The sequence below is a fragment of the Leptodactylus fuscus genome, chromosome 2, assembly GCF_031893055.1.
Source record: "Leptodactylus fuscus isolate aLepFus1 chromosome 2, aLepFus1.hap2, whole genome shotgun sequence".
NCBI classification, from domain to species: domain Eukaryota; kingdom Metazoa; phylum Chordata; class Amphibia; order Anura; family Leptodactylidae; genus Leptodactylus; species Leptodactylus fuscus.
Genome location: NC_134266.1, coordinates 59,719,256 through 59,744,466, shown reverse-complemented (window position 1 = coordinate 59,744,466; position 25,211 = coordinate 59,719,256). Strand labels below are relative to the sequence as shown.

Genomic DNA, 25,211 nt, shown 5'->3' with positions numbered 1-25,211 from the left:
CCCCACGTACCAAGCTGGGTACTGGTGACAGGCTCCCTTTGAGGCAGCACTATAAATGTGTGGATTAACCTGGCACAAATACTATGGAATGTAATTTTACTGTATTTAGGGGAAACTAAGGAGACACCATAACTATCTCACAGGGTCCACTGGACCTTTCAGGAGAGAATCGGCCAGCCTGAGATAAATACAGCCCAGACCGCAGCCTACCTCTGTGTTAAGTATATCCAACCTTCCCATATTTTATAAGTAGAATATAGATGAAGTGTTTGCTTATACAGATATCTTCTGTCTGAGATACCTGACATCCCCATCTCATACATTTTATGCTTCGTGCATTGAGTGTGACAAAAAATTTTAATTATTGGCCATTTTCGATCTCCTACTCCTACCTCTGACCATTCGTGGCCTTTTGACTAGATTTTCTACATTAACAACCAAATTATAACTTATGCTAAGTGCACAAAATAAAGGGATGCCAAGGAAAAAAGCAAGATTTAGCATAACGTGCTTTGCATTAATGTTGCTTGAAGCAGCTCTATAAAGAAATTTGGCACTAAATAGAAGATTCTGCGGCAGCAAACACATGCATGAGCTTATAACTGAATAATGCTCTTCTTCCCACGTCTGCAGTGAATAAACAAAAGGGAATAATAAACAACTTCCTCTTATTGTTTCAGATAGTCAGCGCCATGTACATTGACATTTAAGCCCAGACTCATAATTTTAATACAATTACGTTTGACTAAAAACTAGCATTGAATTAAATTTTAATAGCAATTCTACTATCCATTTAATTATGAAGATTAATTCAGCTTGCTTTTCTTTGAAAGTATGTTCCTTTCTGCAGTTTGTTGTTTTATTATTCAGAATAAATCATCCGGGCACATTGATTTATTGCAGTTTGCTTAGCGCTGCAGTCGAGTACAGTAAGAAAGAATCAGGCTGCAAAAATAATATCATTCCGCTGTTTACAGTATCGCCATAAAATACACGTATTTATCTAACGGAGAGCAAAAACTTACAATCTTATTTGAGATGTTGACACAGTGTAGATGAATTGACATGTCAGATCTCACGAAGCCTTGCTATTTTGTGTGTGCGCCCAAATATTTATTATCCTTTTTTTGTCATAGCTCTAATATATTATATAGAGAAAAAGGATTTAGGTTTTGTTTACATTTCGGGGTGTCCATCCAAATAAGGCGATGTATTTGTCTTCCCATCAGAATGACAGACATCAGAATAGCCTGACAGGCCCATTATAAGAGACTGAGGTCCAGCAGGCACTAATGGTGTCTGTCATGTGATGGATACTGGGCTCCAATTTTTCCATTTTTAAAAGTAGTCTACCACCTCCCCCAGACATAAAAAACTGTCAACACCATTTTGCAGAGCACATTACAGTGATAAACAATATACCTGGATACTTGCAAATTAGCCAGTTGGTGCACTGGGGCTGGGCCTACATGTTCCCTGGAGCATTTCTCTTGAGATTCGAACCCCCGAAATCCTCTTCTACCTCCTGCAGTGGAAATTGATTCCCCCACTAATAGATCAGATTCACCCATCCTAAAAGATCAGAAAGAGCAGTGCTCTGGAGAGGTGAAGGCCCGCCCCCAATGCACCAAATTCCTAATTTGCATAAGACATCATTCGTTTTTCTCCAAATCTACAAAAGTGGCACACATAATAAAGGTATGTTGTTTATCACTGTAAGGAGCGTTGTAACACATGGTGGCTTGAGGAGGTGGTAGAATACCTTTAATGATCCTTTGATGGAACAGTAAAATTATAAAAATAATGGACATGAGAAGGGAGCCTTGTCATATATTTATATTGCTTAGGCCTCATGTAAGTGAACCAAGAAGAAAATCTGAAAATCAAGACATGAACTTATTATGGGTTCCTAATGTGCCTACCATTTTATACAGAGGCATTTGGTGGTATGTTCCAAGAACTCACTTCTAGCAAAGAATACGGTGCCTAATGGCGTCACCATGTGTCTACACTACATACAACCTACAGGTTTGTCGTATGGGCTCACAGTTATTGAACATGACTTTGCTTCGTGTATGAGGTGTTAGATTTGTTGCACCAACCACTACAATTTTGTATCTGTCTCAATGGGTTTTGCAATGTTAATAGAACTGAGTGTTAGTTGGTGAATTTTGCTGTATTTGAATATAACCTAAATTCAGACATAACTTAAAGCTTCTGGGCCCCAGTGCAAAATCTGTAATGGGCCCTTTCCTATCTTATGCTGTTTAGAATAGTGGTATATTTTATGTGGCAGAGGAACCTTTGGTGGCCCCTAAGGGTTCAGGACCCATTAGCAACTGCTAACTTTGCTCCCGCTATATCTACACCCCCACCTAAACTGTCTGTGATATAAAAAATGCCCTGGGTGATTAATTATGAAAATATGCAAAAAAAAGTAGAGTAAATATATTGCATTAAATGTGATACATATTTCTATACAAAATGTTTATAATGTCGATCCACTTTACGTTCCATTGAATATTGTAATGTCTGGACAATGACACAGTCACTAAATCGGCTACAACAGACCTTCGCCTTAATAATGGCAAATAAGGTCATTGTGCGACATAGATATTTTGGACTATAAAGTCGAAATTGAAAGAGAGAGTCCAGCATTCTGATTATCAATAAAAGCAGGTGGTTATTTTCACATAGTTGAAATTGCATCCTGGATAACCGCTGACGCGTTTCGAGCTAATACTGGCTCTTAGTCACATGCTATGACTAAGCTCATATTAGCTCAAAATGCATCAGTGGTTATGCAGTACCCAATTTTAACTATGTGAAAATAAACTCCTGCTTTTACGGATATTCATGGTGCTGGATTTTCTACATGTTTTTAAATGACAGCATAGTGCTAAGAAATAAAAGTTATAGGAAAAATGCTAACAAAAGCACAAACTTAAAGGTGCAGTCAGTAATGAGGGATTGGTTGTAAATGCATTACCACAGTATAAAGCTGTTGTGGAAACTGATGTAGGAGAGCTGGATTTGAGTCAGTTTGCATTACATACAGAGGTACCGGACTCCTTATCTCAGCCCTTATCAGCCAAATTCAATTAAACTGGCTGATAAGTGGAAAAGCTGAAGATAGACAGCACAGTAATCCCAGAGCTCTCACCTCCCCCCTCCCCTATCTGAGGAGCTCCGTTGCTTGTCAGCCCCTCCCTCCCCCCCTGATAGCAGGCAACTACGTCACTTGGGAAATGAGCAGATAAGCCCAGTGGCCATATTATTATTAATAAATGCTGGCTCCTTTCTGTGAAATCCTGAACTGAAACCCATTTCATTCTTTCTTCTGTTTCTCTGTAGCAGATGTTCTTCTGTGTACAGATGGGCAGAGTCAAGTATAATACAGAGAAGCTGAGGCTGGAAGAATGGTCAAACAGAAATATCTTGGACATTTTACAACCTAGAACAGTGAGTCTGGTTTCATATGCACTGGATAAAATATGGTTGGGATTTGCATATTTATATGGACAAGCAGCTGCTCTCAATCCAAACTATGTTCTCAATTGTTGATATCTCTGGAAATTATACAGGTACAACTGAGATCTTGGTGTCATATTAAAGCTGAGAATCTCATCTTTCATATAACATTACAACTTATTCTAAGTTAAAGAATTTCTCCTACTCATAGTGAAAAGTATTTAATAAATTTCATCAATAGATATAAAGGGGAAACAATAAATAAGGGACAACAAGTGGATTTCAGGACAGGATTTCACAGGTAACAACAATACATGTAAATTACAAAATGTATCGCCAGAAAATCAAAAGTTGTTCAAAAGTTTAACAACTCATTAAACAACCCAAAGAAAGAATCACTGGTCTCTGTATTCTTATTGAAGAAAGTTATAAAGATGTATGACTATTTGCTATTGATTTCTCTTTCAGGACCCAGCTCATATAGTAAGTTTAGTGTACATTCAGTTTGATTATATTTGGATCCAATTTAATGTGTGGATAGTTTGGCCAAAAATCCAGGAAAGGGTCATGTTCATTGCCCGCAATGACAATAACAATCTGGAGCTGTTCACAGTATGAATGCAATAATACTCAGAATATCACCTTCATTTAGTTCATGTTGTCATTGGCTCTATAGCTGAGCAGGCTAGAGTGATTTGGCATGACTCTCATACCCATCGCTCCAAGCAGAGAAAAGGTTACAGGTTCCTGGTAATTCCCTGTCATCAGTAGAAAGAAAATGACTATGGAAGAGCGCAATGTTTCGATGGGTATAAAATCACAGCATCCCTTAATCTGCTTAACTAATCTTAATGAGGCTTGGAATTCAGAAATGTATTTAAAAACAAACATTTCATTCTAGTGTTTCATTGTTATCTCTCTAATTTGGGTTTAACTTCACGCAGTAATGTTGTTTATAACAGCTGGCGTAGGCACTGTACAACACAGGAAACTGCGCCATCCAAACCGCTTATGAAGCAAAAAGGAGATACCATACAGATTCAGATGATTATTACATTGGATATAATTAGTAAGACTTTAAGCATTCCAAAAAATATAGGGAAATATTTTTGAAAAACAAAACTTCATTCAAAGTATCAAAAGACAACTTTTCTGAAAATGCAAACTGTCCTTCACACAGGGTTAAATGGGAGATATAAAGTATGTATACTTCTCCATCAAAAATCTGCATTTCAAACTGTTAGTAAACATTATTTTTCAGTAGGTAACACTACTAACACTAACCACACTATAAGCTCATAGCCTCATAACATCAACCTCTTTAGTCAGTTTTTGACTAAAACACTCCAGCTCTGTACTCCACCATTCAGGATACATCTGGTTCTATCTGTGGCAAGGAGGGACAATGAGTGCCAAGTCGGAGCCTTTAGGCAGCTCTGTGACAACGGGGCTAGGTGACTATAACTTTTTGTTTTTTTAGATTTGTAGGCACGGAAGGGGCATTATATAGAGTCCAATTTAGTGGACCTGTATTATGTGAGGGCCACATGAGGGATATAAAACTATGTCAAATTTGTTTGAGAGGATATTAAAGTATGTGCAATCCACTTGAGAGGACATCAAACTATGTGGGGGCCATTTCAGGGTATTAAATTACATGGAGGACACTTGAAGGGACAGTAAAGGGGTTGTCCCATCTCAAAGATCCTATCTATACTGGTAACTTATGTAAATTGAAGACTTTTCCTAAATATATTTCTTTAGGAATGCTGCTTTGTTTGCCTGTTATGTGAACTTATTTCTACCGTTGTTTACATAGTGTTGTTATAACCAAGGACCTGGTAGATAGGACAAGTGATGTCAGTCACTCAGTGCTGGCAGGACAATCCATTCACCTAATTGCAGTTTGTTGATAAATTCGAGTCTATTATCTCTCTATGCAAACACACAGATAACACTGAGTCCCTTCTTTACAAGCATGAGCATATTATCTGATCTGCATAAGTATTGTGTTACCTCAGTGCCCCATTCAGCAAGAGGGAGGGAGGTATTCAGGAAGTGAGAAGAAGAGACTGTATGCAGACTGCTAAAACAGTGAGATGGGAAAACTCCTTTAAATTATGTGGGGCCCACATGAGGGGATATGAAAATATAAGGGAACCACTCGAGAAACAGTCAATTATGTGGAAGCCACTTGAGGGACATTAAATTATTTGAGGTCACTTGAGGGAATGTTAAATTTTGTGGGGCCACCTAAGAGGACACTAAATTATGTGGGGCCACTTTAGAGGACGTTAAATGTAGGTGGACCACTTATGAAACCTTTGCAATGGGCCCACTAAAGTGTTAAAACAGCTCTTGACAGTGCCATAGACATAGTTCCTCTGAAAAGTAAGGGTATTAATAGTAGTACTCACATCAAAAACATATCCCAAGGATAGGTTCGAAATAATGTTATAGTCGGCCAACCCTTTAATATTAAAGTAAACTAAAACAGACACTATATAGAAGACTGGAAAATTTTTTGAAAGGTGAAGTTGAAGGGTGGTTCTTCCAAATCCTTGTGAAGTACGTAACATTCTTAGTATACATATGGTTTAACCCTTTCCCGACATCCGCCGTACTAGTACAGCGCATGCCAGGTGTGTAACTTTGGCGACCGCCCGGGAGCGGGACGGCCACCATAGCCTCCGGGTGTCTACTGCTTTATGCAGTAGACAACTGGCGCTAATGTCTCCGATCGGTCCCCGCACCGATTGGAAGCATTAACTCTTCCAGCACCTTGGTCAAAGTTAACCGAGGCGCCATTTTCCTGGCGGCGCACGGGCGCCGCCATTTTCCTTGTGATCGCCGACATCCGGCATAAGCTCCAGGGCCGACGTCACGTTGCTATGACAGCCGGGAGCCTTGTGAAGGATCCCCGGCTTGTCATTGCATTGCTTCTATTGCAGGCTATGCTATATAGCCTGAAATAGAAATGCCAGTATGTTTCAATTCATTGCAATGCATTAACATTGTAATGCATTGCATTAGTGATCAGACCCCCTGGGGTTCAAGACCCCCTAGGGTCTAATAAATGCAAAAAAAAATTAAAAAAAGTATTAAAAATTCAAATCACCCGCCTTTCCCTAGAACACATATACAAGTAGTTAAATACTGTGAAACACATACATGTTAGGTATCACCGTGTCTGAAATCGCCTGTTCTACAAATCTATAAAATATTTTTCCTGTACGATAAACGCCATAGCGGGAAAAATAGTCAAAATTGCCAAACCGAAGTTTTTTCACTGTTTTGATTCTGATAAAAATTTGAATAAAAAGTGATCAAAGCAATAACTTTTCCCGAAAATGGTAGAACTAAAAAGTACACCCGGCCCTGCAAAAAAAGACGCCCTACGCATCCCTGTACACGGACGTATAAAAAAAATTACGGCTGTCAGAATATGGCGACTTTTAGAAAAAAATTTTTTAACACAGTTTTGGATTTTTTTAAGGGGTTAAAATGTAAATAAAACCATATAAATTTAGTATCCCCAGAATCATACTGAAACACAGAATACAGGGGACATGTCATTTTGGCTGCACAGTGAACGCCATAAAACTGAAGCCTGTAAGAATGTCGCAGAAATGCATTTTTTCTTCAAATTCACCCCATTCTGAATTTTTTTCCAGCTTCCCAGTACATTATACAGAATAATTAATGGCGGCATCATGAAGAAAAATTTGTCCCGCAAAGATTAAGACCTCATATGGCTCTGGGAGCTGAGAAATAAAAAAAGTTATGAGGTTTAGAAGGAGGGGAGTCAAAAACGAAAAACGAAAATCAAAAAAATGCCATCGGTGGGAAGGGGTTAAGTGTAGAAATCAAGTGCTTAGACTTGTACTACTATGCCCTTATCATATACCATAAAATGTTCACTGGATAAAACTGAGCCACAGAGCCCAAGACTTTGTATTAAGCTGGGTTTAAAATAGATCCCTTTGGATGGGTTAAATGGCAAGATGAATGGAAGAAGCCATATTGTTCATTCCTTAAGATTATCAACACTAAAATCTAGTTCATTCCAGCTGAAGGACTATAGAGATATCTTTCTTGACAGTCATTAAAGTCAACATAACTGAATGAAAACTGAATCTATTGTGTGATCCTAAAATTGGTCTTCCAACTCAATTTACAGTGGTCATAAATCTAATAATAAGACTTCTTTTAGGACGTTCCAGTATAAATAAATGTTGTTTTCAAGGAAAGAACAAAAATAGTTTCAATAATATGAAATAAAACATAAAAAAATTAATAAATATTTTAGAAAATGTAATTACAAAGTAATCCATATTGTTTATATTTATTCATTTTATCAGTTTCGTAAAGCTGATAACAGGCGCAATATGATTCATACTAGTGATATTCTTTCATCATCTCCAGAGCTAGATACTATATATATATATATAGTAACAAGCGAGTACAGAAACAGAATCAGGCATAGAAGCCTAGACCATGCTGGCCTCTATCAGTAGAGATATATTGAATACTATTTACTAACCTGTTATATCCATTATCGGGCAGATCGTTACAGGGCAGGGGATTGGATGAACAGTAATGATCTATAATGGCTTTCACCATTCAGACTTTGTCAATAATGTCTAAAAGATGGTTTCTGTGTGCTACACAGCAGGAATTATTGGGAACCTTGGATTGCCACTCATTATAGAGAAATTGGGTCAACTCATCTATTCTACAGAAATATACTAAACATACTATAAATCAAACATCCGAGAGCTTTGCTCATATTTTAGCATGTCATATATATATCATATACCTGCCATCTTATTATAAAGAGCAAATTGTAAAATATCAATGCATTACCCAACACTTTCTACCCGGGGAAATCTAATATGTGTGCCAACATCTGGAAAGTGATCCAAATTTATGTATATATTTTTAATTTTCTATGTTATGATGTTGGCTTTCCTAGAAGAAATGCCTATGATGTGTATTAGATGCAGATTCTCATCTACATCGCAATATGGCAGAAGCTAAGTGGATGAGATTTTAGAAATCTACTTTAGACATGGTTGGAATAGATAGATAAGGTCCCCCACATCTCAAAGGAGCCGAAACATAGTTAATGATTGATAAATGAACAGTAGTATTCCTGTTCTAAGCAATGTGTAAACACATAAAGATAATGGATAGATAGATAGATAGATAGATAGATAGATAGATAGATAGATAGATAGATAGATAGATAGATAGTGTGAAGTGGAGAGTAGTATAGTGTGGGAGAACCGCTATTTTTCCCCCAAGACTGTTGCAGTATGCACAGGCGTTTAGCTTGTAGGTCCCGGACTGGAGTAAAGTTCAGGCCAGTATTGCAGGGCAATCCATTCCAGGCTTGGAAACAGACCAGCAAAGCCCTGTAAAGTAGCCCGGATGTGCTGGTTAGTGAGAATGAGGAGAGAGACTGAAACACTGACACAGTCAACCAGCCTGAGAAAGCTCTGCCAAAAAGGACGCTGTTAAAGTGCCGGGTATGTGTACCCCTTGTTTATTTGTAAACCCTGTTTTGTTAGGAGGTCAGCAGTAGGCTGACCCCCTGGTTAGTGAGGGAAGAACTCGTTTAGTAAGCCGCTGGACAGGCGTAGGTCTTTGTTTTCATTTGTTTGTTTGGACATGCTGAGCTGCTGAGCAGCACTACCTGTACCTTTAAGCTTGTCTGCTGCAATAAAGACTGCTTGTGTAAAAAAACCCAGAGCTTCTGAATCCCCCGTACATCACAATAGATAGATAGATAGATAGATAGATAGATAGATAGATAGATAGATAGATTTTGGGCAATTCCAGTTTGGTCCTGTCGTTCCCATCGTAGGATCGTAGGGATCAATGTCCACCTGATCCACCAGAGTATCAGAGCATCATTTGATGGGCCCATGTTCTGATACATAATATGGTCCAGCAGAAGATAAACCCATTTGGAGGTGACGTAAATTATTTCTCATGGCGTGATGTACAAAAATTATACATTTCAGACCTGTGGGTGCCAAACTTTCTAAAGACAGGACCCACATTTGTGCAATAATTCTGTTTCAAACCCCATTTACTGTACTTAGAAGTTATTTTAAGTCCTTACAATGCCTCTATTCTGCTTTGCACCTGTAGTCTTCTTCTTATTCTACCTGTGTACTGTATAACGTCACAGCAGCGTTATTGGCAGAACTTATTCATGCACAACAAGGCATCCTGCAGACGTGTGACGCTGCTGTCAGTTTGGCAGAGATTCCATTATTAAGGAACGTTGCCAGGACTACATCTCCCAGAAGGCCCATTAGATGGCCAGCCAATATACGTTCAGATAGATAGCAGGCGCTGGATAAGTAAAGCATATGGAAGTAAGTTCTATTCATAAAACTTAGATTATTCTAAGACAATCTAAGAGAGCTTAATGAAGTAATATTTGCAAAGTACAAAAACAAATGAAAGCCGGACAATACAATGAATACCAAGCAGCTTATTAATGTCCATTGTCAGTATTTACCTTCTGCTCAGCTATCAGAAGTACCAGGAGCACCCCCCAGTGCATTAGATGGGAAGTATATGGCTGAGAATATGCAGATGACTATAACTGCAGTCAGTAGGGAATTCCTTATTATATACCTATATAGTGCATTAACCTATACATCACTGTAACGCTGCTACAACACAGCTCCTGGTCGAGTTATCTAGGATATCTGTCTTGAATAAAAAGAATTATGTATCCATTCACAATTTTCTCTAAATGAGAATTACACTATAAAGATGTGCTTTGACTTATTTTTTATGATGAGATAGGAATACATTACTCACCTCTCCCCCATCCTCTGTTTCCAGCTGCAGCAGGTTGGATCTCCTGTATACTGGTCCCCCAGGTGACATAAGCAGAGATATGGCGATTGTGTAAGGTGACTGCTGAAACCAGTCAGACCTCCTCACAAACATTACATGACTGTTGTGTTGCTTGGTAAAAAATATGCATATCTATTCTCCAGGATGTAATTAGGAGAACAGTGCACTCTGTACGCCGCCCTCTAGAGGGCAGCATCTTTAACATCATGCATGACTCAGTTAAAAAGTCTAATATCATGATGCGGATTTAATTGCCAAATTAGTATTTCTATTCCAAAAGGAACAGATTCCCAGCTATGGATAGTGCTGTTTCGGCCTATTGGGCCTCCTCAGCATAGCATAGGGATACTGATTTGGCAGAGTGAGAGACTATAGACCAGGGTCAGGGGATAATTGTACACATAGGGTACATATCGTAATGTGTACGATTATCCCCTGACCCTGTTGTGTTGCTTGTGAATAGATGGCAGCAGAGGCCTGAAATTGGCTTTAGTGGTCACTTGGCACAAATATCCATGAAGCCTGTAAACAGAAGACCAGACCTTACACCCTGGGAAACAGAAGACCTGGAGGAGTTGAAGGCCCGCCCCCAATGCACCAACTGTCTCATTTACATAAGACTTCAAAGTTATATACAAAAGTAACATACAAAGCTATGTTGTTTATCAGTATACTATGCTCTGTAACATGGTGGTGTCCGCTAGATATGGTTGGGAAAGGTGGTAGACTCCTTTTAAAACTTCGCTAGTTGTTCTTCAATAACAATCCATTTCTACTACATACTTGTTTTTACTATGGTACCTTTGCCACTTTTTGGGTATTTTCCTTGTTTTTTGTTCAACATGCTATCAATGTACTAGTATTAAAGGCAATGAATTCAAACTTCAGAACATCTTTAAAGGGATTGTCCCATGAAGTAAACTGACAAGGACCTTCCGTGCACTTCACATTCAACCTGACTGCATCCAGGCTGAATGTGGACAAAATTGTTGTTGTAGGCACTCCCATTTATCTCAATTGGAGTTCTGGAGATAGCCAATTGCTGTACACATTCGCTAGTTCCACCTAGGCCTGCAAACATTCAGCCTGGTAGTGATCAGGTTGAATGTGGAACCACAGGACTACAGCTGTTCCTCCATGAGCAATGGAAGGCTAGACCTATATAAGTCATTCAGAAATTTACAACTATTGCAAATATGTACTCAGATGTATCCTCCCTCACAATTCCTCTTGTGTGGACACATCCTGATTAGAGATGAGCGAACACTTTTCGATCGAATACATAATCGATCAAATATCAGGCCGTTCGGGGTATTCGATTGGAATTGAATACCACGAGGCAAACGCAGTAAAAATTCATATCCCCTCCCACCTTCCCTGGCGCTTTTTTTGAACCAATAACTGTGCAGGGGAGGTGGGACAGGAACTATGACAACGGAGGCATCAAAAAAAAAAATATCGGAAAAAGTAATTTCCTGGCTAAATCAGGTTGACCTCCAATTTAGACGAATGGTGGATTTAACATTCAATTAATATGAGACTGAACTATGTGACTGAGACAGGGATAGATCTACAGGCAGGGATAGCTAGGGATTACCTTTATTTAGGTGGGAATGTTACTCACCCAGCTCTTTGGGGCTCTATGTGGTTGGGATCCCTGTCAGCTTGCGATATGAGTGAGCTGACTTTTTCCCATAGGAATGCATTGACCAGCGTTGATTGGCTAAATGCCATATAGAGTACAGCATTCGCTCAATCAACGCTGGTTCTGCCGGAGGAGGTGGAGTCTAAGATCGGTCCACAGCAGTTCCCATTGTGGTCCGATCTCAGATGTAGAAGTGCTGACACAGCTCTGCTACACGGAGAAGCAGCAGAGCTCAGCACACGCAGAGATGCAGCAGATCAAAGTGTGCAGCACGGTTCAGCGCACACTCAGCACTGCTACATCTGAGATGCAGCAGAGCTGAGTGTGCAGCAGGGTTCAACGCACACTCAGCTCTGCTGCATCTCAGATGTAGCCGAGCTCAGCGCACGGCCAGCTCTGCTTCATCTCCGATGTAGCAGTGCTGGCCGTGCGCTGAGCTTGGCTGCATCTTCGGAGTAGCCGAGCTCAGCGCACAGCCAGCTCTGCTACATCTCGGCATAGGAATGGATTGACCAGCATTGATTGGCCGAATGCCATACAGAGTACAGCATTCGGCCAATCAACGCTGGTTCTGCCGGTGGAGGTGGAGTCTAAGATCGGTCCACAGCAGTCTCCATTCTGGTCCGATCTTAGACTCCATTGATTGCATTTTTGGCTTGAAAAAGCGTCAGGTTAGACGCGAAACGGCTGTTGCCATTTTTTGTGCCGATAATGTTTTTTCTCCCTCCCTATATAATTATTTTTATCCGCACTTAATAAAGGACTTTGTTTTTACCTACGAGAAGTGTCATCTACCGACTATCGAATGGTGAGTGCCCACCCCAACTTTTTTCTATTTTTTCTTTGTGGAATTATGTGCTAGTCAATAAGGGTTGTAGAGCACCACCTTTAGCGGTATGCAACTGGCATACTAAGCCAGAGAAGTGGTTTAACAGAGGAAAAGAGGAATGACCCGAGCAACAAGGTCTTCATATTGTATATAGCTGTGCCGTCCAGTTTCTTTCTTTATAATAAAGATCTTAGACTCCGCCTCCTCACAGATGAGCCTCCGGCAGAACCAGCATTGATTGGCCGAATGCTGTACTCTGTGCATTCCTATGGGAAATAGTCAGCTCCCGCATATCGCAAGCTGACAGGGATCCCAACATAATACAGTGACTTGGGCATGTTAGATGCCCCCAGACATGCTTCCTCTGCTGTCCCAGTTGCATTCCAGGGTGTTGGCATCATTTCCTGGGGTGTGATAGTGGACTTGGTGACTCTCCTGAGTCGAATGGTGGGATCCCCTGAAAAGAAGCATTTTTCCCCATACACTATAATGGGGTTCGATATTCGTTCGAGTAGTCGAATATTGAGCAGCTATTTGAAACGAATATCGAATATTTTTTATTTTCATCTCTAATCCTGATATGTGTGTAACAAGATAGTCAGCTTTTCAAGACAATGCTGTGTCATGGAATACTATCACAAAGTGATATTCTACGTGTGCTTTAGTGGCCACCCATTATTTGATTTTTCAATTATAGCCTTCAAAGAGTTTTTACCAGTATGCCATGATATTGTGTTGAATTGGGTTCATGATAAATTGAAATTCCAGTTAACTTGACACACACCAATTTAACAATCTTTTGGAATACGTTGAGTATATGGGGACCTACGGATACATTTGGCTTGTTTGGCAATAATATAACGTTTGGTAGGAGAAGAATAGCCTTTCTTAAGGCTATTCCTACGTGTCGACGAGAAAAATTTTGATTTTAATGGTAGAATCCCTTTAAGAAAATAAGATATTTGTCATGAATATAATAGATGCTAGTTGTACAATTACATTATAAATATACGCAATGTCTCACTTTATCATTTTGACAGGAATATAAAATGAGTTTCTATCTTGAAACTATTATTAAAAATATTCTGTGGTAGGAAATTACATAAAGAGCTATTTCCATATCACACATTTCTTCATCCATCAAACTATTTAGCAATGGTAGCCAACATATACAAGAATGATTCAAATATTACATTGTATACACTCATTGACAAAAAAAATATAATGCACCCAGTGTTAGATTGCTACAAAACTCAGCACGGAGCTATGTCTCAGGCAGACATATACAAGATTACAGGTGTGGCCTGATAAGACATTGGTTCTGCCCAAAAGAGGACAGCAAAACCTTTAAGAAGACTCTCAGGGGCTACTTTTGGGTAGTGTAATACTTGGTGATAGAGCGGTGACTGCTACACATATAGTATCTCTACAATGCACTAAAACACATTTTGCCCTGTTGACAGTCACTTAGGTTGTTTCGACCTAGCTTTTAGGAAGGTGTTAGGAGCAATGGTTACATGAAAACAGTCAGCAACACTTACTCAGCGTACTCGGTCACCATATTTATTGGCAATTGAGCATTTATGGGACCAGTTCTGGTAACCTGCAAGAGTGCAAGGCCTAGAGGTTCAGCTGCAACATCTTTGGGATACCATAAGGACCTTAGATTCCTCCATGACTAACAGTATTTCATCTTATATCCAGTCTAGAGACAGTCCAACTAGACTTTCCTTTCAGTTGTGCAATTTTACTCAATAAACTCCTTTCGCTCTAATATTGTAATCACTTGCATATGCCATCATTGCATTGCCACATACACTCACCGGCCACTTTATTAGGTACACCATGCTAGTAACGGGTTGGACCCCCTTTTGCCTTCAGAACTGCCTCAATTCTTTGTGGCATAGATTCAACAGCGTTGAATCAAGCGTTCCTCAGAGATTTTGGTCCATATTGACATGATGGCATCACACAGTTGCCGCAGATTTGTCGGCTGCACATCCATGATGCGAATCTCCCGTTCCACCACATCCCAAAGATGCTCTATTGGATTGAGATCTGGTGACTGTGGAGGCCATTGGAGTACAGTGAACTCATTGTCATGTTCAAGAAACCAGTCTGAGATGATTCCAGCTTTATGACATGGCGCATTATCCTGCTGAAAGTAGCCATCAGATGTTGGGTACATTGTGGTCATAAAGGGATGGACATGGTCAGCAACAATACTCAGGTAGGCTTTGGCGTTGCAACGATGCTCAATTGGTACCAAGGGGCCCAAAGAGTGCCAAGAAAATATTCCCCACACCATGGCACCACCACCACCAGCCTGAACCGTTGATACAAGGCAGGATGGATCCATGCTTTCATGTTGTTGACGCCAAATTCTGACCCTACCATCCGAATGTCGCAGCAGAAATCGAGACTTATCAGACCAGGCAACGTTTTTCCAATCTTCAATTGTCCAATTTCGATGAGCTTGTGCAAATTGTAGCCTCAGTTTCCTGTTCTTAGCTGAAAGGAGTGGCACCCGGTGTGGTCTTCTGCTGCTGTAGCCCATCTGCCTCAAAGTTCGACGTACTGTGCGTTCAGAGATGCTCTTCTGGCTACCTTGGTTGTAACGGGTGGCTATTTGAGTCACTGTTGCCTTTCTATCAGCTCGAACCAGTCTGGCCATTCTCCTCTGACCTCTGGCATCAACAACGCATTTCCGCCCACAGAACTGCTGCTCACTGGATGTTTTTTCTTTTTCGGACCATTCTCTGTAAACCCTAGAGATGGTTGTGCGTGAAAATCCCAGTAGATCAGCAGTTTCTGAAATACTCAGACCAGCCCTTCTGGCACCAACAACCATGCCACGTTCAAAGGCACTCAAATCACCTTTCTTCCCCATACTGATGCTCGGCTTGAACTGCAGGAGATTGTCTTGACCATGTCTACATGCCTAAATGCACTGAGTTGCCGCCATGTGATTGGCTGATTAGAAATTAAGTGTTAACGAGCAGTTGGACAGGTGTACCTAATAAAGTGGCCGGTGAGTGTATAAGTTTGGTGTGTTACTTTTCTTACTATGAGCATATACCAGAGTGCTACACTTGACAAGTTAAAACTATTGTTTTAGAAATAAAATGTTTTGCTTTCCAAGGACACAAAACTTTTTTGGCAAGAAAGAATAGTTATTGGGTGTGAAAATCGTTCTAGCACGTAGTGATTGGAAATAATTTCCAGAGCTGGAATTTCCTCAAAATGAACATTTGGAATTGTGTGATCAAAAAACACAGAATAACTATAACAATAACAACAGCGCAACGTTTGGCAGAATTAAATTAGTGTGAACCAGCAGTATAAGATAGTCATGTCATAGTCACACGTACAGTACTAGGAACTTTTAACTCTTTTCTGACATGACCCATATGTCTAATAATAATGAGCTTGATAATGAAGAAGGGATTAAGCTTTTAGCTGCTTATCCTCATATAATCCTGCAGATATCATACTGAGTTTAGTCCATGTCTTAACTACTTGCTATAGTTATATATGGTCAGCTCAAGATTTTATCCTGCCAAGATCTAGTTAGGTATACTTAAAATGAATACCCTATCTTCTTTTTAACTATTGTCCTTTTATGTCCTGATTAATCCATTCCTTGAATAGCCATCTTCTGTCTTTCTGTTTTCATTTATACCTCCCTGCTTTCCAAATGCAATACTTATTTTTATAAATTTTTTGTCCAGGTTGCCTTATGAGGGATTGTTTGCATTTACTGTTCCATAAGTACAATATAATACAATGAGTACAATATATAGGGAAGCTGCAAACATTATTTGGGTAAAATTGGAGAAAAAATGTGCATGATTTTGGATCTGCAGTGCTACCAAACTAGATTGGGTTGGGGGCCACCTTCCTCCTAATGTAGCCCCAGTTTGGTAGCAGCTGACAGACAGGAGAGAACTATTGTGCATAACAGAAACAGGATAAAATGCATGAAAACGCAGTGTATGCAAAGACTAAAAACCAGGACAAACAGACCTAAACCAAAAGCCATGTAAAATGAAAGAAACAACGGAAAAGAAACAATCATTACAGGATAGGTAGCAGAGATATATAGCAGGAACCAAAAAGAGAAAAAATATTCTCCTCCAGGATACATGGCCTCTGAATGAGTGCAATTCTCTGCTCCAACAAAAAAGTGTGAAATTCCAAACAAAGAGAGGTGTCCGACACTCCATGGTAAAAACAGCAAGATATCAGTCCTTGCTATGATGAAGGATCCATTTTTCCACTTATAACTGTCATGGCCCAGGTGCCAGACATGTAGCTGAAATATATAGTAGAAAGACCCAAGGCCCAGACCGGTAGCAGAACTATATAGAAGAAAGCTCAAGACCCAGACAGGTAACAGAAGAATATAGAAGAAAACCCAAGGTCCAGACAGGTGGCAGAAGGATATAGAAGAAAGCCCAAGGCCCATACAAGTAGAAGTAGTATATAGAAGAAAGCTCAAGGGCCAGACAGGTGGCAGAAGGATATAGAAGAAAGCCCAAGGCCCATACAAGTAGAAGTAGTATATAGAAGAAAGCCCAAGGTCCAGACAGGTGGCAGAAGGATATAGAAGAAAGCCCAAGGCCCATACAAGTAGAAGTAGTATATAGAAGAAAGCTCAAGGGCCAGACAGGTGGCAGAAGGATATAGAAGAAAGCCCAAGGCCCATACAAGTAGAAGTAGTATATAGAAGAAAGCCCAAGGGCCAGACAGGTAGCAGAAGGATATAGAAGAAAGCCCAAGGGCCAGACAGGTAGCAGAAGGATATAGAAGAAAGCCCAAGGCCCATACAAGTAGAAGTAGCATATAGAAGAAAGCCCAAGGGCCAGACAGGTAGCAGAACTATTTAGAAGAAATCCCAAGACCCAGACAGGTGGCAGAAGGATATAGAAGAAAGCCCAAGGGCCAGACAGGTAGCAGAAGGATATAGAAGAAAGCCCAAGGGTCAGACAGGTAACAGAAGGATATAGAAGAAAGCCCAAGGGCCAGACAGGTAGCAGAAGTATATAGAAGAAAGCCCAAGGGCCAGACAGGTAGCAGAAGGATATAGAAGAAAGACCTAGGGCCAGGCAGATAGCAGAAGTATTTGCTTATTTGGTAGTTTCTATTACATCCACACCATTCATGTAAATGCCATGCAATATATTCCGCTTGGGGAATAAATCTATTACATTGTCATTTACTGTATCATTTAAATATTGTTTAGAATGACTGAAACATTACTTAAAATTTTGTGGCATTCAAGTAGAAATATATTAGAATTTGCACAAACATCTTAGGCCGGGTTCACACTGAGTATTTTGGTTCGTAATGTGGAATGTAGACGCCGCGGATGCTTTTGCGGGCCGTATACGCTCCCATTGTTTTCAATGGGAGCCGGTACCATATATGCGGCGCTATTTTGCGGCCGTGATTTTGTGCCGCGTATACGGTACCTGCTCCCATTGAAAGCAATGGGAGCGTATACGGCCCACAAAAGCTCCTGCGGCGTCTACGTTCCATATTACGAACCAAAATACTCTGTGTGAACTCGGCCTTAGGCAGCTATATTATGACATTATTGAGACTCAGGGTGGAAAATATGTGATAAAACATAACCTCTCAAATTAAATTGTTGTAAAAGAATCCCACCATATGAATGTACACAGCAAATCTGACCTTAGATACATAATATTCAAGGATTTACCTTTTCCTTGGCTTTAATTTTGGTTTCTTGATCCATCCAATCGTTCTCATTTTCTAACATGTCAATGAAAGCCCAGCGGATTCCATCAATGACTTCTTCCATCTATAAATTGAAGGAATATTACATTAACATACATTAAATATAGGGTTGTCTTCTTTTCATTTCTATCGGGGGTTGTACACCCCTATTGGTAGACCGCCATTGATTCCTATTAGTGAATAAAGTATACTTTTTATATTTTGTCCCCCTGCAAAGAAATATGCAGCAGCCTAAATATTACTATACATTAAAAAATGGTATCAAGAAACATTGTAGGAGGGAAAAAAAAACTGCACACCTGAGCATTATACATTGATCTGTGCTGCTCGGGAAATCTACAAAAATTAACACTAAATTGTTTGTATACATTTTGATCAAAGTATATAAGCCCACTAGCCACTCAACGGTAACCTCTGTATAGTGGGTTCCTACTGAATGACCCTCATGTTCAGTTTTATTAACTGAGCCTAGTGGCAGTAGATCAAAGCACAATATGGGGATGTGCAGCCCAAATATCAAAGCTTGGGGTGAAATTGGGCTGCACTTGACATGGACTTGAGTGCACACTCAGCATGAGGACTAGGGGTTCATATAAGATAACATATCTTGTCTAATATTAAAAACTGATCACAGAATGTCCTGCTGCTGAGAGCCTCAACAGATCCATTGTAGTTTGTGTTGATAGATGAGTCTCCTTACCTTACGATAATAGGGTATATAAGAAAGGATTATCCCTATCCCTGTTTTTTTAGTGCCACATATTAAGTAGCATTGCAATAGCTTATAAATTCTTACATTATTCTCCGACCACAGAAGTAGATTCTAAATTCTATTTTCTTTACATGTACATTAGTACCAACTTTGTAGAAAGCCAACTGGAAAATCGGTAGGTTGTTGGATGTGGAAGGTAAGGAGAATGCGGATATTTTAACAATTCTGAAAGTGTTTAGAAAATGGAACATAAGGTGTACAATTGTAAAGTGCAAAAAATTGATATAGAAACTGTAGTAAATAATTGTAGAACATGTCTATATAAAATAATGACTTTACATATGTTGAACCTGTAATCCTCATACATGGTCATTACTCAGAGATAAGGTTCAGTATACGAATGAGCTGCTGACAATGTGATTGTACAATATACCCTATAAACTGTCTCGGAATGTCGTACATTTATTTGTGTGGAATTAGAAGAATGTGTGGGAGAAAGTGAGAGGAAGTGTGTGCCAGGATGTTACATTGTCCTCATCAGACCTAGAGAAATATTTCTATAAAATCCATATTTTTAGAATGACACTGTTAGCACGCAGCACTTCGATTTCCATGACACACATCCATTGGCTAGAACTATCAAAGTTATCCGTCAGCATGTTCAAGCCTTTTGGCTCTGCTTTAAATATACAACTTAGAAAACATTGACATCTGCATGCAGTTGGCATTAATAGCAGCAATACGGTTTTTACTCTCTAATGAAAACTGACTGTCCGTGCAAACTTAAAAGTACTCGGAGAAGCGGCCAGAGGTAACAGTTTCGAGAACATCATTTATATCCAGGGGTGAACCTTCCCCTTTCGCCGCCCGAGCTAACTGCGGAAAGCCGCCTCCCCCCGCCGGGAGGAGGGGGCGGATCGGGGGCGTGACCGGGTGGATCGGGGGCGTAGCCGGGTGGATCGGGGGCGTGGCCGGGTGGATCGGGGGCGTGTCGAGTGAAGGGGCGGGGCTTAGCCCCGTTCGCCGGCAGAGAGTAGGCCCGGAGACTGCCTGCTCTCTGCCTGAGCGTGAGGGGAGGCTGCCGGAGCAGCGCTGCTTCAGTGGCCTCCCCAAACCACCGCTCGGTGCTAAGCCAGTCCAGGACAGCTTGTCCTGGACTGGCTTAGGTTAGCAAAAATGCCGCCCTCCCTGAGGCCCTGGCATAGTGCCGCCTGAAGCGCTCGCTTCAGGTCGCCTCATGGGAGGTGCGGCACTGTTTATATCAATAAGCCAAAATCACGTAAAAGTGTACTAGAAAATTGTGCATAAGTAGACTGTGTTAGGACTTTGTTAAAGGGATGTCTCGGCTTTGGACGTCAATAATTTATTCAAATGTGACTACCGTGGCTGTCCTACAAAAGGCTAGAACTGGGGCCCTCAATCCTCCATCGCTTCCCACCACCACAATTTGACTCTTTACATACCTCTCATACAGTTGCAATACACATGGTTGTCCACCACTGCATACAGCTACTACCTAGCTTAGAAATACTGATTTTAAAGCATGGGGGCTATGTCACTGCTTAACTGTGGAATCCAGATTATGAAATCAACAACCACATGATAGAATGTAGGACATTATGGGATAACAGATTTTCCTCTATATGTGCCATAGGAACGCCAGTTTTGAAACAATATGGCTTTGTGATATTCTATCACAAGGTGCCTACTGTATATGTGGTTACACAGTGGTAAATGGTTGCCTGCCAAGATACTACACATTGAAATATTAAATTGAATTGGTCGTAATTCTTAAAGGGGTTATCAAACTTATTAAAAATGATGTCCTGTCCTTAACCTAGGTCAATAATTTTAATATGGTGGAGGTCCAACTCACTGTATCCCTGTCAATTGGGTGTTTGAAAAGGGGCCATGGGGCCTGTGCAAGTGATGCAGCCTTTTAAATGTTATCATTGGGTGCTGGTGCTATCAGTAATCAGAGCGCTGTCTATTCGTAGTCGCTGTCTTGGCTATTTCAGTATTGTCCCATTCAACTAAAAAGTCAGAAAAGTCACCATAAAAAGTATATTATGAAAAATTAGAGTGCCAGTGACAATGTATACAATAAACAGGCCAAAACACTTACACAAGGGCCTCTACCCCTTCAAACAGCCGATCGCTGGAGCTGTCGAGAGTAGAGATGAGCGAACACTAAAATGTTGAGGGTTCGAACGGGTTTTGAACCCCATTATAGTCTATGTGGGGAAATGCTCATTTCAGGGGTACGCAACATTTGATCAAATTCTACTTACCAAGTCCATGAGTGAGGGTCGGGCTGGATCCTCCGAGCAGTCTTCTCCTTGCAGCGTCCCCGTGTCCTCTTCCGGCCTTGAATTCACTCTGCTAGGCATCGGGCCTGGGCAGTCGGCTCTGTCCAGGCCCGATGCCTGGCAGAGTGAATTCAGAACCGGAAGATGCCGCGGGGACGCTGCGCAGGGAGAAAACTTCTAAAGGTAAGAGAAGAACTAGCGTTGATTGGCAATGTATAGCACTCTGCCAATCAACGCTGGTTCTGCATCGAATCTTAACTTCAAACAGCTAGTAGTACTCGAGTATTTCGAATACCATAGTATTCGATCGAACACCTACTCGATCGAGTACTACTCGCTCATCTCTAGTCGAGAGTCAAACCCCCACTGAATATGGAATAATAGCCTATCTTAAAAGAGTTATCCAACTTTTGTAAAATAGATAGATGACCTACCCCTTAGGATATTAAATCTGCTGGGAACGTAGCTATTCTGGGACAGCGCGAATCCCATCCTGCAAACATTACCAGGAGCCATGCTATTCCAGGGGTCATGGCTATCAGACCATCCACAGATCTAATACTGATACCCCACCCTAAGGACAGGACACCATTATTACAATAGTGGATAACACCTTTATGATCTTACATTTTAAAAGAACTGTATAAGTCAAGCTAAGATAAAGGTAGATAAGTCTGATATCTTTAGAAGAAACAAATGCAATATTGTCACATATTTGCTGAATATTTATCAAACATTTGCATTTGTGCTTTTTTTATCATACACATAGATCCTGCTTTATATTCATATGCATATATTATACCATACCATTAATTTCTTATCCTCTTGGAAATGAGAATCCACAAACATCTTTCCTACAGCGTAAGGGAGCGCATTTTCAATATAATTTACACATCTGTCCCAGCGTGGAGCCAAAGAATTGGTTCCTAAAAGAACCTGTAAAATAATAAATGTCGTAAAAGCTTCAGAATGTCAAAGTGAGGAGATGGTAAGAAGAAATATATCAGGAAGATATCTGTGATAGTGAGTGTGAGTCCCTGGGAAGCTATCCCGGGCCGTGGGATGGAGCAGACATTATTTATTACTTAAAGGGGTTTTCCTATGTTGAGTACTTAGGGCATATCCACAGGAAGCAAACTGAGATACAGGCAGCTAATAGTAAGTTTTCAATTTTACTCCCAATGCGTTATTTTTATCAGAAATGCACAGTAGTTCTCTATAATGCCTTGTGAAGTGAGTGACAGAGAATTAGGGAGCATGTACTGTCTATAGGAAACACAGCAAGCAGGACTTCTCACATTTTTCAGATGGAAACATGGCGGACTCCATTGTAGTCCATATCCATGGGAATCCACTTATTAAGCAGATTGGATTTCCCTTTTTTTGGTCCCCAAGTGGACCCGAGGAACAGAAAACAGGTGTAGGTGTGACCCTTGGGTTAGTAAATTTACCCCAACTTGGTTATTATTTTTAGATCTTTTAAGCTGTATAAACACATCTGAAAAGTCTAAAGAGAATTAAAGGAGTCTTACAGCAAACTTGGTGAAGGTGCTTTCTATTGAGAAGATGAAGACGAATTCTAAAGGATAAATAGATCATGCATTTTCTTACCCGTATAAATTCCAATTGCCGATACTGAAACCGTCTACTTAGGTTGGAAATTCTTGAATACACTAATTTCCATATCAGGTAATTTGCAATAGTCCTACAAAAATAGGAATTATGAGTTCTAAGTGTATTTAGTAAAATGCACATATATTACAATACTTATCAGTTCAAGGAGCCAAAGCCAGGAGAGGATATCTCCCAATTTTTTTGAAGCCACTCTTGGCTTTGGCTTAAAAAAACCACAGTAAAACTTTTAAAAAAAAAAAACACAAACAAAACACAACATAGGGCCTCATCCTCTAGGTTTTTGTGTTGTCCCTAGGCCCATCTGTTTTCAACAATTCCTAGATTGCAGTATACTCGCAATCTTCCATGCTTGTCACTCCCTCGTCCACTAGTCTATAAGACCCTACACTTAGCACATGTTCTATCCTCGCCATTACCCTCTTTCTACACTTCTTAGCTAGTTCCTGAATCTGTATACCTGCAGGTGTTGCTTTTGATGGACTTCCAAAGACAACAATGACAGACCCAGCCGTTGTACTGTACATAATGTTACTGATGGTATCTCATGCTGTACATTGAGCATAACAACAAGCCATGAAAGATCACATGTCAGATGTACTGTATGGAAAATGATCTTCAGTGCAAGAGGAAATTAAAGTGGATCTCCGGGAGTAAAATATTGATGACCTATTCTTAGGAGCCACAATCCTGAGCACAGTCCCTATACAATGTACAGTGCTGTGACTGGAATTCATTGAAGAGATCACAGCATTCAGGTGAGTTCTTCAGTCCCACCGCTAATCTGTTGGAATTTCTGGTGTTGGACCTAAACAATATGATATTCATAACCTATCTCATCATTTCTACAAACCCAGAAAGCACTTTTAACTTATTCACTAGAACAAAAAAAATTAGCAATTGTTTTCATAATATCAAGCTTGTGTAATGTCTTTAATTGTTAAAGTTGGAATCCTTATAGAAAGTCATAGAGTTTAACAAATTACAACATTATTTACATGAAAATTAAAACTTGGCAATCACTCTCCATACTGATTCATCTCTCCCAGTTATTGTTCATCAATTTGTTACTAAAATCTAAACAGGTCCAACATGATGAATAGCCCTGTGTCCTTCAAGAGTCAGAGCTAAGCTTTTGTAACACTAAGCTACAAAAGAGTCATAGAAGGAATCTGTCCCCAGAAAATAACCTATTGTTTAAATCAGGTTTTTATGTTAAATATATTTTGGTGAATTTTGAAATTTTCTGCTTCATATTCTATATTAACAACTGAACCTCCTAATAGACTGATACTTCCTGTTATGTAGAGATCACTTTCTAGTAGTCATTTTATCGTTACATTATAGGTTATAATTAGAGATGAGTGAGTAGCGAAATATTCGAGATTCGATATTCGTTTCGAGTAGAGCCTCAATATTCAACTACTTGATCGAATATTGAATCCCATTATAATCTATGGGAAAAAAATGCTCGTTTCAGGGGAAACCACTATTCGACTAAAGGAGAGTCACCAAGTCCACGAGTAGCAGGAGGAGAGTGTTTAGGAGGAGCGCTGTGCAGTTAAAGTGCACAGACCCCATAGACTATAACGGGTCCGTGTGCTTGCAGCGCACTGCCCGCATGAATGATTCGTGCGGGCAGTGAAAGGCAAGAACACAGACCCCATTATAGTCTATGGGGTCCGTGCCCTTTAACTGCACAGCGCTTGCAGTTGCGCTGATATTCCATTCTGGGGGGGTCCTCCTGCGGACTCCTTCTGGATGGGAGGCAAGCGCTAATGTGAACTTATTCGTCCTGCAGAACCAGCATTGATTGGCCGAATGCTATACAGTGTATAGCATTTAGCAAATTAACGCTGGTTCTGCAGCAGATTCTTCTTTGCTAGTTGGGAGAGCTGGCAGCTTTCGGTTATGTGGGAGCTGACTTTTTCTTATAGCAATACATTGACCAGCGTTGATTGGTTGAAT

The 25,211-nt window shown here is 40.3% G+C and overlaps 1 protein-coding gene across 2 annotated transcripts in view; it reads right to left on the bottom strand.

The window, feature by feature from the left end:
• PHEX (phosphate regulating endopeptidase X-linked) overlaps positions 1-25,211 on the bottom strand; it is a 168,686-nt gene that overhangs the window by 60,923 nt on the left and 82,552 nt on the right. For both annotated transcript variants that reach the window (XM_075263828.1, XM_075263829.1), the window contains exons 10-12: positions 23,223-23,316; positions 22,419-22,547; positions 18,553-18,654 (exon numbers count right to left, since the gene is read on the bottom strand). In XM_075263828.1, coding sequence (XP_075119929.1) covers positions 18,553-18,654; positions 22,419-22,547; positions 23,223-23,316 — 325 coding nt within the window. The remainder of the gene's footprint in view (positions 1-18,552; positions 18,655-22,418; positions 22,548-23,222; positions 23,317-25,211) is intronic.